The 14,043-nt window shown below is 32.5% G+C and overlaps 3 protein-coding genes across 3 annotated transcripts in view; 2 read left to right on the plus strand and 1 right to left on the minus strand.

Moving 5' to 3' along the window:
• The window catches only part of LOC118736420 (serine-rich adhesin for platelets), a 278,380-nt gene that overhangs the window by 98,389 nt on the left and 165,948 nt on the right, over nt 1–14,043 (plus strand). The gene's annotated exons all lie outside the window — the stretch shown is intronic.
• LOC118735815 (myb/SANT-like DNA-binding domain-containing protein 3) lies at nt 2,667–3,830 on the plus strand. The gene is made up of 2 exons (XM_036465785.1): nt 2,667–3,072; nt 3,126–3,830. The coding sequence occupies exons 1-2, from the start codon at nt 2,676–2,678 to the stop codon at nt 3,488–3,490; spliced, it is 762 nt and encodes a 253-aa protein (XP_036321678.1). The 5' UTR covers nt 2,667–2,675; the 3' UTR covers nt 3,491–3,830.
• On the minus strand, nt 6,792–7,766 carry LOC118735816 (putative nuclease HARBI1). The gene is made up of 2 exons (XM_036465786.1): nt 7,304–7,766; nt 6,792–7,241 (listed from the first exon to the last, which is right to left on the minus strand). Exons 1-2 carry the CDS (start codon nt 7,507–7,509, stop codon nt 6,920–6,922), a joined length of 528 nt encoding a protein of 175 aa, XP_036321679.1. The 5' UTR covers nt 7,510–7,766; the 3' UTR covers nt 6,792–6,919.

The raw sequence follows: 14,043 nt of genomic DNA on the forward strand, positions 1-14,043 counted from the left end.
CTTACAACAAAATTTACAATTTTTTACATTAGCAAAAAATATGTCCGGTTTTTAAAGTACCAAAAATTTATGTCCAGTTTTAAAATTTCTGAAAATGTGTGCCTAAGGCTTTACATACTCAATATAAGGTCCAAAATTTAAGTACAGCTTTTAAAAGATCTAGAAAAACTAAGCACGGTTTTCAAATGCTTTCTCTTTTTGGTCAATTACGACAATAAACTACGGTTTTTAAATGTCCAAAAGTTTAAGTTATGTTTTTATGTGCCCAAAAATTATGTAAAATTTTTTCTTATTACCAAAACTTCACAAAGAAGTACTTACACTTTTAAATTACCAAAAATTATGTCCGACCTTTAAGTTAAAAAAAAGTATTTCGACTACTAAATTGCCACAAATTTATGTCCAGTTTCTTAAATTAGACATGTATGCGCTAAAAAGTATGTGAAAATGGCGAAAAATTTAAGTTCCATTTTTTATGCTCCTAAAATCTATGTCTAAAAAAATATGTCCACTTTTCAAATCACCAAAAATGCATGCCTTATTTTAAATGTCCAAAAAATCAAGTTCTGTTATTGAATTCCCAAAAATGTTTGCCCAATTTTTTAAATGACCAAAAATTCATACGAAATTTTTAAAATTATGTAATGTATGTCCAGTCTTAAAATAATCAAACATTTATGTCTAATTTTTGACTATGTCACGTCGTTTAAACACCATAAAATATAGTTTTAAAATTATCAAAGATTTATTTACAGTTTATGAATTACAAAAAATTCATGTCCAGTCGTTACTTTCAACCGTTCATACATGTTATTTTAGATTTTTAAATTCTTCACTACGCCGAAATGAAACATACATACTCCTCTTAATAAATTTCCAGTATGTACATTAGGGTGCATCACTCTCCATACAAAAAAAAAAAATAGGTAACGTTTTTCTATCGGAATTATAAAACTTATTATATTTTAAGACTTCCGCCGAAATAATTCAGAAAAATATTGAGATTTACATGAGCTGGACTCATTTAAGGATACCTCCGAAAATTGAGTTTATTTTATAAAAGAAAATGTTTTTTCAAAAAACTTTTTTCCTAAAAATTACCTCAGTTCATAGAAGCGCTTCAGCTTAAAAGATCTGCATACCATTTTTTTTTTTATTTGAGCTACAAAATCAAAACAATCAGATTTTTGGAGGTATTTTCAAAAGGGTCCAGCTGATGTAAATCTTAATACTTTTCCGAAATATTATGATTCCGTTGAAAAAACCGTTACTTTTTTTGTGGCGATGCACCCTAATGTACATATACGTTTTGCTTCTTAAAAATATCAACATCTAAATTTTTCTACGCACAAAATAAAGATATCCATAACAGTTCACAAAAATGTTTAGGTGCCGCTACCAGGTTGGAAAAATTGATTTTTTTTTTTAGATGGCGTAAATTCAATAAAATTTTGACTTGAAATTTGATAAATTTGACATATTACTGAGTTGTAGGTGGTCAAAGGAAAAATTTTGTCGAATTTTTCCAATAAAAAAAAAAAAAACAATTTAAATTTTTTCTAATCCTCATAGCGAAATAACCCAAAAATTTGTTTAAAATTTTGTGGATGTCTTTATTTTTTACGTACGTTCATATTTTAATAACCACCCTAATATATACATTATACCTCACTAGAAAACGAGTTCGCCGTACACCTGCGAATCTAAACTTTAGATTCTAAAATATTTTTGCACGGCGATTTCGAAAAAAATTTTGTTCGAAAGTAGGGTCGCTTTTTTAAATTTATCGTCATTCCTATCTTCAGAATTTACAGTCGGATCTTAAAATATAATATTTGGATGTTCTTGTCTCGACCAGAAAGTGTTTTCTATTTCAAAGTTCATTCACCTCAAGTACCCTGTTCTAAAACTTAACCACCAGATCACAGTTCTTATCAATCTAACGTACCATCCTAATGCGAGTAAATTAAAGCTCACCAAAAATCATTTATCTTTTTCTAAGGAAGTATTTCGATTATTCCAGCAGAACTATTTTAACACTAATTTTTTTATTCCCGAATCTACGAGTAAGTATGTATGTACATAGGTCTAAACGAAAAACGTAAAAAAAGCGACGACTAGGTTCGGATTTTTTATTTATTTTTTTTTAAATTGCCTTTCAAAAATAATTTAGACTCAGTGCTGTACGACGAACGTTTTTTTGTTTGCTTGTTTGGTGGTACGGCCTAATGTACATGTATGTATGTATAAGTTCCGATGAGCATTTATTTCGGCTGTGCGTTCTGAACTTACTGGTATATAGTACATACATACATACATATTAAATACATATTTAATCTAGTCGATTCGAGCCTTCTCCATTTGTCGCCGCAGTGGCGTCACTGTGTCTCGTGGTTGCTGCCGATTCAAGCGAAAACACTTAGGGCTGGTTTCTCCAATAAGACTTAGACTTAAACTTATTTATAACTTAAGTTAGCTACGATTTTGCGCTAAGCCTTTTTTCAGTTTCTCCAACTGAGCGACTTAATAATTTTGCACACGGTAACTCTATCAGCTGTTTCTTTAAATAGTAGTCTTTTTCCTACGTTTTGGCTGGGTTGTCTAGCGTGTATATTTCAAATAGTTATGTTCTGTTGTGATTCGGTATACGTATATTTTACTAAGAATTTGGAAATATGTCGCGAAAATCTACATTTAATGCGTCCGAGACGAACAAATTGTTTGAAATTTGTGGCAAATACAGTAGTGTAATTGAATGCAAAAAAACTGACTGCATCAGTTCAAAGGAAAAAGAAGTTGCATGGGAAAAGATTACGCAGGAATTCAACGCCACAAACGAAATTTTACGCGAATCCAAGGAACTGAAAAAAAAATATAAAAACATAAAATATGTTACAAAGACCAAGGCAGCTGAAGAGCGGAGAGGCATCTATGGCACTGGTGGTGGTCCTGCAACACCTTCAACCCCTTTGACAGGTGTAGAGGAGAGGATGTTGGCAATGTTAAATGACAAAGAGATGGAGGGTATTGCGAATACTTGCGATTCAGATACTGTGCTGGCGGATGTTCATCGTAAGTTCCTAAAATTCCTAAATTGTTGAAATTCTGATGTTGTATACTTCCAGTTGCTGAAAACAATACCAGTACTTCACCCGCATTGGAAACACCGCTACCCGGTCCTGCCACACTAAGGAAGAAGATGAGCGCACCACTGTGGACACCTCGAAGACTGTGTGACAAAAACCCGAAGACCTCGTCCTGGGAGAATCTGGCTTCTATCAAAAGCAAATGGACAGAGTCTAAATTCCAGGCAGACGTTGCTTTGGCAAAGAAGGAAGAGGAGAGAGTGGAGCTACAAATGAAGCTCATGCGCGAAAGGCACGAGTTGGAGGTTCTCCAACATAAGGAACGTCAGGCCATAGAAATGGAAATACTTAGCGTTCGATTAGAAAAAGAAAAATTGGAATTAAAAAAGTTATATAACGTGTAAATATTTTTATACTCGCAGGTTCTACAATTCACTTCCGAGTAAATTTCAACCAATGCCAATTTGAATCAAAGCGGATTTTATTGAAATTCACCCGGCCGTGAATTATAGAACCTCCTGATAAATTCATATTTGTATATCGCCTGCTGCAAATGGACGAACAACGCCAGATTTTATAATGTATTTCAAAAACGCCCTATCAGCTGAGAATATGTTGAGATAGTGCGTGTTTGAAGCGGCAGTTGAGATAGAGCGTTTTTGAAACAAATTATAAAATAGGGCCTTCTTCGGCCATTTGCTAAGATAGGCCGATCTTCCAATCAGCAGACAATATACAACTGAGTGCATGGTCTTTTTTAAATATTTACAATGATTTTGAAGTTTATAAAGAAGTTGGAAAATTTAAAAAAATCAAATTTCGAACTCCTTAGGCTGGTGTCCGGTTTCACCAATAAATTTAAAAACTTATCAGACTGAACAAATTTGTCATTTTAAATTTTAACAGGCTGATAAATTTAAAATTTATTGGTGCAACCGGGCATGAGTTTATATAAAATTTTTGGGTATGTAGGTGGATCTCATGAAATTTTAGTAAAATAAGTGCAAGTTTTAAGGGGCTAGAAAATCACGTTGATTTCTAATAATTTTCTTCTGACGGCTTTTGCGGTTTTTCCATATAAACAAGAATTTGTTGTGTAGAAAATGTGTTTGCACACAAAATTTGCTCCAGTTTTTATAAATTGCACTTTTTATATGAAAAAAAAAACAGCAAAAGCCGTCAGAAGAAAATTATTAGAAATCAACGAGATTTTCTAGCCCCTTAAAACTTGCACTTATTTTACTAAAATTTCATGAGATCCAACTACATACCCATAAATTTTATTAAACCCAGTCTAAAAAGCTCGAAATTTTAATGAAATTTTTTTTTAAATTTCTCCAACTTCTCTATAAACTTTGAAATCATTGTATATGTTTAAAAAAAACACCATGCACCCGGTTTTGATCGCCAGTGTAGTAGTAATATGCGAAGTTTTTTGTTTTTGTTTTGTTTGAATGGAATATTTTGTTTTTTTATTTACGTTATACTTTATTTATTAATACATATGTAATATTACAGTCTAAGATATGTACATATATGATTTTTGTTAGATAATTAGCTGTATTTTTATAAAAAAATAATAAACATTAAACAAACAAAAGAATAATTGCCAAAACTGTTCAAAATATCGTGTCCCTATTATTTTCCACATGACAATATATATATAGGTTAGCATCTATAATTTTCTAATGGGATGTAAGTTGTATATCAAACTATATATTGTTACCTTAATTCCCAAAGGCCCTAACCAACACTTTTTTCGAAACCGCGTTTTTCACAGATTTTTGTAGGAGGTATTGAAAGACGCGTTCAGTGAAAAACTGTGGTCAGCGTTACTGGAGTTGGACTTACGATGGCTATTTTTTTATGAAGAAATTACCTCGGCGTTGAAGTCGACAACCATAATAGGGCCGATTATAAAAACTATCAAAAACTTACACTTTAAAATTTTTACTGAACGCGTCTTGTAATACATCCTACAAAAATCTGTGGAAAACGCGGTTTCGAAAAAAGTGTTGGTTAGGGCCTTTGGGAATTAAGGTGACGATATGTGGATATTCACCAAATTGACCAAGTGGCCTGGCACTCTGGCAAAAGAGCAGAATAGCTCAAGCAACGACTGTGACAAAAGTTGTTGTTTGAGCTAATCTGCTCTTTTGCCAGAGTGCCAGACCACTTGGTCAATTTAGTGAATACCCCTTATAATTTAATTTTTTTGGAGTCGTTTACCATAGTTTCTTGCCCTCCAATTTTTTATTTACATACATATCGATGGCTGAGTGGAAGAGCGACCTATTTCGGCAGCCAGTTCGAAAACGCCCTATCTCAGAATTTTATTTAAAAACACCCTCACCCCTATTGCGAGTGTCGACTAGTAGTAGATAAACGACTATTTTTCGATTATAGCTTTTCCATGGTATTGTGAATGTCGATTTATCGTTCAATATGCGACTGTGAATAGTTTTTAGTCGCTCATCCTTCTACAACTGTTTGTTTGTATTGTAAAAGGATGTGCGACTATAAACTATTCCCACTCACTTATTCAACGAGAAAACGACTTTGAAAATACCACGGAGAATCGATAGTCGACTAATAGTCGTTTATCTACTACTAGTCGACACTCGCAATAGGGGTGCCTATCTCAGAATTTGGTTCAAAAACACCCTATTTTAGCTGCCGATTCAAAACCGCTCTATTTCAGCACATTTTCAATGTATTTTCGTTTGAGATAGGGCGTTTTGAACCGAATTCTGGGATAGGGTGTTTTTCAATAAAATTCTGAAATAGGGCGTTCTTCAATAAAATTCTGAAGTAGGGCGTTCTTCTTCAATCAAATACTGAAGCAGGGCGTTCTTGAAAAGTTTTCTGAGATAGGGCGTTTTCCAACTGGCTCCCGAGATAGGTCGATCTTCCACTCAGTCATTCATTCATATATCAGTGGCCATGAGCAATAACCGCCTAAGTCGAAAAACCTGATTTCGAGAAAAAATGTTTTAAACATTTGGATTATAATGTTAACCTTATGGGGAAACCAAAATATGTTCGTCTTTAACCTTTTAAATAGGCTGGCTGGCGAGATGGGGATTTCACATACACATGGAATAGTCGTTGCAGAATACCATAGCATATATAACTCAATTCTTTCTTAAGTCTACTTAGGCGGTTACTGCTTATGACCACAGATATTGTATGTATTATATTCTTCCCGATAAATAATAATAATAAAGTTACATTTGAGCAAAATATGTATCTATTATTGTTTTTCTTGTTTGGTCATTTCGAGAACGTCCTTCATTTGAGCGGTTTGGTGGAACTGTTAAAACATTAGTTACGGCATCATCAATTTCCGGTACAAGTTGTGGTGCAGTTTTATCATTAAAGCGAATGCAAACATTATTCAGTACTGCTGTTGCAACAATAATGTAAGGAACTGTCGTGACCTTCATTCGAATCCCCATGGATAGCACGGGAAATCTGCGCTTCCACACACCGTATGAGCGCTCAATACAATTTCGAGTTCTGATGTGCGACTCATTATACAGATTTTCTGCTCTATTTCTACAATTTAAAAGCGGCGTCAACACGACGTTCGTGTTTTCATAACCACTGTCAGCAACAATGACTGCATTTAGAAATTCCTTCGCCTCCAATCGGTAGCTAATACGCGAATTACGGAAAATCCTTGAGTCATGAACCGATCCTGGCCATCGGGCGACAATGTCTAATATTTTTAAATTGCTATCACATATGGTTTGCACATTGAACGAGAAAAAACCCTTTCTGTTACGAAAGACTTCACCATCATCACCTCCTGTATAGAAATGGTGCTATTACTATTGTTTTTTAACTAGTAATCTTACATAATCACCTGGCGACATGATTTTAACATGGGTGCAATCCATTGCGCCAATTACACGCGGAAAATTTGAAATTTCTTTAAAAGCAGCCTGTGTGCTCAAACGCTCCTGTTCCGTCTGAGGGAGTTTAACAAAATCTGCCCGTAAAGAAGCAATATGATGAGATACAAGTTTAATAGCCCGTGATGCACTTGTTTTTGAAACGCCGCAAAGATCTGCCACAGTTTGCTGAAAAGATCCTGATGCATAGAACCTGAGTGTAATGAAAAACATTTGATGTGGTTGCATAGCGTTGTTGCTGCCAATGGAAAAGTAATTTAGGAAAAAAACATTTACATTCGTCAAATGATATGATCTTACCGTGTTCCAATATAAATTTTTTCTTTTATTAAAGAAAAAATAAACCAAGCAGCATCTTTGCACATACGAAATCGATCACGAAAATCAACATCATCGTAGTAATGAAAAAAATCAGGACGTTCTTTTATTTTTCTTTTTCGTCGAAGAACGATTACTTGTAGAACATCAAAATCGAAATCACTTTCATCTGAATCTACAAAATCCATTATTATTTACAAAAATTTACAGAAATATAAACCACTTCAAATAAAGACGCCAAGATTATTATAGCGGGGTTGCTATAGCTGTACAAACGAAATAAGTACTATTTCTTTCATTTACATTGTGCACTACAGCAACACTGTCGTAAGTCAAGAATAAGCCAACTAAAGGGTAGGCTAACTTTCGGCTTAGGTTAGCCTAGATGGTGAAAATGAATAAGCCCAAAAAATGGCTTAACTAAGTTAAGTTGAGTTGGAGAAACCAGCCCTTAAGCTACAACAAATTGCTCTTGAGGTCTTAAGCTGTAAACATTCATTTGCTTTTTGCAAATATTGTTTGTTAAAAGATTTATGTATGTAGGTACATGTGTACATATATTTGTAGATATTGATTAAATTGTGCAGCACTGATTTGTGTCTTGGAAAGCAGAAAGTTTACGAAAGAATTGTTCAACGGCTATCTTAATGCTGTTTGACCCAGTTTTTCCTTGAATTTAATTGATATATATTGATTACGATAAAATAAACTTAAGAACGATAATCTCAGGATGGAACAAGTTAAACTTAAAATAAACCATTGTTATGAAATTTTAATATTTGTATAAAATATACTACAATTCTAATTGCTTTTACTTTTCCGCCAAATATCATCTACCAAACCTTTGCAGAAGCACAAAAGCGACGCACGTAAATTAGTGCTCTCACATACATAAATGAGTCAACGCCCGTTTTCCATTAAATTTAAGTGCAACACTTTAATAAATTTTTTTTTTTCCGTAACCACATTTTATGCAAAACTCACGCACTTAATTCCCTAGCACTTAAGCGCGTAGCCAGATTTGAAACCCTTTTTATAGAAAAAATATTTTATTTTTTTCTCAGCACATTATTTTTTAATGTCATCTTTTCTCATCTCTATTCGCCAGTCCCCTACTACTACTACTTGTCCCATTTAATTGCATTGTCATGCACTGTTTGTGTTGCTTTAGTGCGACATTTGCCACAGTAATTTTCTACTACTATAAAATATAATAAAAGATATACATCGCGCACGCACATACATACATATGTACATACGGTGACTCAAACAAATGACCACGTGATGATTTTTTTTTTAAATATTCGTAATGTTTTTCGGGAACATTTTTATTTTTATTTTTCTATAAACTAGCTTAAAGCTATAAAATCACTATAATCACAGTTTCAAACTTCATAGAAAATTTTGGAAAATTCCACAAATTTTCATCAAAATTAAAGCTTTTTAATTTAAATCTTTAGAAAATGTATAGCCCATACAATTTTAGTTAAATGAAGTGCAAGTTTCAATCGGCTAAAAATCGCGTTAATTTTTAAGATTTTTTTTTCGTTTTGTTGAGACTGATTTTAGGTTTTTTTTTTTTTTTATATAACAAGTGCAATTTACAAAAACTGACGTTGTTATTTTGAAATGTTGTTGCTAACGGTCTCCCGCACTTTATTTAATAAGACATTTTTGATTATATTGAAAAAGTGCCAAAATTAAAAAATCAACGGGATCTTTCAGCGGGTTGAAACTTGCAGTTCATTAGAATAAAATTGTATGGGCTATACAACTGCATACCCAAAAATGCTCTAAAGATTCAGATTAAAAAGTTGAAATTTTGATGAAAATTTTTTTAATTTTCCTAAATTTTCTATGCACTTTGAAACTGTGATTTATACGATTTTGCTTAAAGCTTGGACGGTATTTTTATAAAAAAAAAATACAAAAAATTTAGCTCGAAAAACAATACGAATATAAAAACAAATCAACACGTGGTCATTTGTTTGAGTCATTGTACATACTATGTACATACAAACAGAATACAAAAAAAAAAACTGAGTGTCCGAAAGTGGTAATAAAAATGCATTGCATATAAAATCCTAACTCATAATCATTACAACGTCGCGCCAACAAAAACTCTGTGCATAGAATAGTGTCAACGTCGTCACTAACGTCATTGCATCGCCAAGTACAGCAAAAGCAGCAGCACCAGCAGTGCGTCATCATCATCATCATCATCGCCATCATAGTCGTACGCCTGGCGGGCAACCCTTTTGCTACTGTTTTCTTTCAGCTTCCACTTCGACAGGCGAGTACTACATATGTATGTATGTATGTAGGTAAAGTACAATGCAAGCCTGTACTTGAGTTGCCTCATGGCATTGTCGCTGTTTTTGTTTTTGGCTCTGTCGTAGATTTAATTGTTGTTGTTTTTAAGTCTTTCATTGCACCTTAGTCTGCGGCGCATTAGCGACTTTAATGCACTTGCTAAGCCGGTTAGTTACACAGAAGTGTTTAAGTAATTTGACCTTTCTACATTTCAGGGGTACATGCTGAGGTATGCTTGCATATGGGTGTGTGTGTGTGTGTGTGTGTAGATCTCACTTTTATTTGTACATGCATATAAAAAATTTACATTTAAGTATATGTGGTGCCAGCCAGCGAGTGTACTGAAGGTTACAAAAGACATGGCTTCATATAAAAGAGTTGTCCTGTGCTTTCAACTTGGCCACAAACCAGTGGCCAGAAGTGGATGCTAAATTTAATACAGACAAAATAGAAAATCATATCCAATATGTTGAAGAATTTCTAATCTAGTCGGTATCACCGGCCAATACTTTACCAAAATTAACTAGTTTGCCAATAGTCTTTTTAATAATAATAATTTTTTTTTTTTTTTTTTTAAGAAAAATCCATACCTGAAAGGTGTACACAGCTACAAATAGTGTGCCAAAATGAACTAGTTAGTTCCTTCTAGTTTTAAACAGCTCCGATTTTCTCGCTGTGTAAGTACTACATATGTACATAAATAGGTACACAGCAATTTGAAAATATTTTGCAACAATTTAACATGGAGTAGTAGTAACCCAAAATGAAGTAGTTCTAGTTCAAGCTTAAAAACAACACAATTAATCTGGATTTCACTTCAATTGCAGTATGTACATTAGGGTGGTAAAAAATAAAAATAAAAATTAAAATCAGAATTCTAGTGCTCTCACCCGCTAGGATTGTTCTACACCGAAAACAAATTATAATTCTGTTTTTTAATTTTGAAATCAAAAAATATTTGAATGTATTTTATATGAGAAAAAATAATTTTTCGTAGAAATCACATAGATTTCTTGGCGCATTTTCTCCCAAATAAAAATAGATTTTGTTCATACGTTACATGGAAGAAAATGTTGAATACCCTCAACAAAAAAAATTCTAAAAAAGCAACGGTAATTTTTAGTGACTTGAAACCTGCACTTTAAGTAAAACTGAATGGGCTACAAAACTGCATGCTAGAAAATTTTCTAAACATTCTGTATAAAAAGTTAGAAATATTGATGTGCTTTTGTCGAATTTTAGAAATTTTATTTTTGTGGTTTCTGTTATAGATCGAACTATATTTTAAATTAAAATTATTAAAAATCAGTAAATAAACAAGAGTTGCAATTAATATCATTTTGAATTTTGCTACTATTATTTTAACCGCTGCTGTACATGCGTATATACATACTTTTGTTCATATGTGATATTCTAAAGCAGTTGCGTCCACTTTTAGGATGCTATCGGCGATTGGCCGTGAAAGCGATGACGCAACCATGCAAGCGGGGCCATTTCTTTATGCTAACATTCTTGGATAGATAAACGTGTATGAGTCTCTCTTTAAACTCGTATATCGCTTGCTTAGAGTGAATAGTTGCTAAATCAATTTTTAAAAATTTTACTGGCAAAACTTTGAATACAACATTTTGTGTGTATAAAGCAAAGTAAAACTCAATACGAAACAGAAGGATTTGATCTGTACTAAAAGATTTCGTATTATTTTGGTCGTACCGGAAATTCGGTGCCTGTTCTGAACTTAGCAAATTTTACTTTCATTGAATATAAACGAGGAAAAATAAAACCAGTACCTTTATCCTTTTCGAAACGATGCATCTTTAATTTCTCTAGCCTCTTATATCAAAATATGAGTTTTCATAAAAAAGTGGACTTAGCAGCTTTTCACTCTAAGCTAGCTTTCGCCTAAATTCTCCGTATAAAATTCAGCGTTATTTTTTGACTCTGATGGCTGTGTTTCTAAAATGTATGTACACACAATCTGTATTTGTTATAGCATACTATAGATTTTTTGTAGGTTTTCTATTAGTTTTTTTTTTTTAGTAGGTGCATTTTAGTTATTGCCTTAATCTTGGTTGTTGTTTCTGCCGCTAATGCGACTTGCAGCAGTAAATTACTCCAAAAAGCTTGCAAATCTGGAATTAAGATTTAAATATACCCCTGAACTTTATCATTTCCAAAAAAGTAACAAGAATTCTCAATTCATTCCTAAAACCCCAAAGAATTAACAAAAAAATTTGAAAAATTTTGAAAAAATTCTGGGGAAATCCCAGAAAAGTCTCTAAAAAACACGAAAAATTACAGATCATTTAATTTTTTGTCAATGCTTTGATCATAAACAGCCAAAAATTACTCTTTTCTCAAGAATAATGCAGAAAATTTTGAAGTTTTATTTCTTTAAATTTGTGTGTACATTAGTTCATATTTTCGCCTTTTTGCTGTCAAAAATCAAGATAGCATAGGCAGACCGCCACGTTAATCTGGATTTTAATCTGTATTAAATAAAATTTGTAATGAAAAAATTGCTGTTTGCCTTAGACTATCCTCGATGAGGTAGATGTCCAGGCTTGTTTTGCATCTTTTTTGTATTCTGGGCTCTGCGTATTGGTAAGTGTTGTCATCAAAAATGCCCCTAAACCGCATTAAGATTGAGAATTAATTTTAGGACTTAAACCGGATCAACTGCATAATTTCCGAGATAATTCCGAATTAACGAGTTAATCCGGATCAGCGCTACCGTCTATCTATGCTCCTACAGGAGCTATTAATTTTATTCCATGATGGAGATTACATTATTATTAGTACTTAACTCACTAGGTCTCAAAGCTTTTTGCACTCTCAGATCAAATGATCAATTTTTACAAGGAATATTTTTGTAGAACAGTGTGCCCTTTGTGGTAAGTGGTAAGTGTATACCTAAGCAATGATCGTTTCACCTCCTGTTTTTGATAAGTTTGCAAAAAGAAAAGAGATCTCCAGAGCGTTGAAATATTCTAGAGATTTTTAGGAAACTACAGCCCAATCCCCATACCAATCACGATACTCATCTCATGACAATATCTCATCTAAAACTAGGACGCATAATATGAATATTGTTTCATCGTCTTTACATACACATTAAGTCACAACAATGGCAGTTGTCATCATTAGTGCTTTAAAAACTAAGTTTTTCGGCGTAGCTTTAGGCATAGCTTTCAGGAAAATTTTACAAAGAACTTCTCGGACAAAGTATGCATACGAAAGGCTCTAATATATATTCTCCTAAAAATATGCAACATTTATTTGTGCTCTCTTTCATTGGCCTCTACATTTCCTAAACACAAGACTACTACCCTTTATTTATGTGTTTGTAATTGTTTTCAAAAATTTTTGGTTTATAGAATTAGTACTTTTAATTCACATTTAGAATCGTTCGTCCCCGAACAATCAACCAGAAAATAATATATGCTGTGATAAGAAAAAAATGGAATGTTAGTAGGTGTGACAGAAGCCGCAACAGAAGAAATACGTATGTACGTAGCAAGTCCCCAGCGACCGCGAGCTATTTAGCGTGAAACTTGTTCTGTCAAATACAGTAAACTTTCGTCTTCAAAGTTTGCGATATTAACAGCAGTTACGCCTATAATTAGGCAATACCAGATCACTTAGACTTTTGCGCTGCATAATTTTAGGCGAACTCGTTAAAGATTTGGACAATTTTGGAGATATACAGGGCAATTCTGGCAACTGCCTTTGAACTCATCACAGTCTTTCGTCAGACAATTGTCAATTCTGGCAACTATCTTGAATGCTCTTTACTGTCTTTCGAAAGACTAATTAAAAGATCTACTAACGAGGAGGTCTTAGCGTTACGCCTTTTAGCAATCAGTTTTTTTTTTATTAAATTTAAAAAAAAAAAAACCTATATACATATGTATATCTTTTTTTGTTAAAAAAAATAATAAATTAAACCAAATTAAATTAGAACAAGAAAAAATGTATCAAAAAAGTGGGAAAAAGTGTTTTAAAATTAAACTAGAGTAAACATATTTAAAAAAAGTCAAAAAAACAGTTACAAAAATTTAATAAGATCATAAAAATTAAATGAAATAAAAAAATATATTTTTCTTTTTAAAACAATAAAATCTAAACCATGAAAAGAACACGAAACTAATAAAATTAAATAAAAAATTAATTAATTAAATTTAAAAAAAAAAAACCTTTTTCTTTTTACACAATAAAATCAAAATATAAAAAAAGCGTAAAAAAATATCTAAAAATAAAAAGTTCCTAAAAATTAAGTAAAATGAAAAAAAAAAAAGTTCTATATAATCAATAACAACCAAACCGTTAAAGAAAATAAATTGAGAAAAAAATTAAATTATAAAAAAAGGGATACATAAAATTAGTTTCTAGAAAGTAAATTAAATTAA

The sequence above is a fragment of the Rhagoletis pomonella genome, unplaced genomic scaffold, assembly GCF_013731165.1.
Source record: "Rhagoletis pomonella isolate Grant_MI unplaced genomic scaffold, Rhpom_1.0 Rhpom_scaffold_00003, whole genome shotgun sequence".
Taxonomy (NCBI): domain Eukaryota; kingdom Metazoa; phylum Arthropoda; class Insecta; order Diptera; family Tephritidae; genus Rhagoletis; species Rhagoletis pomonella.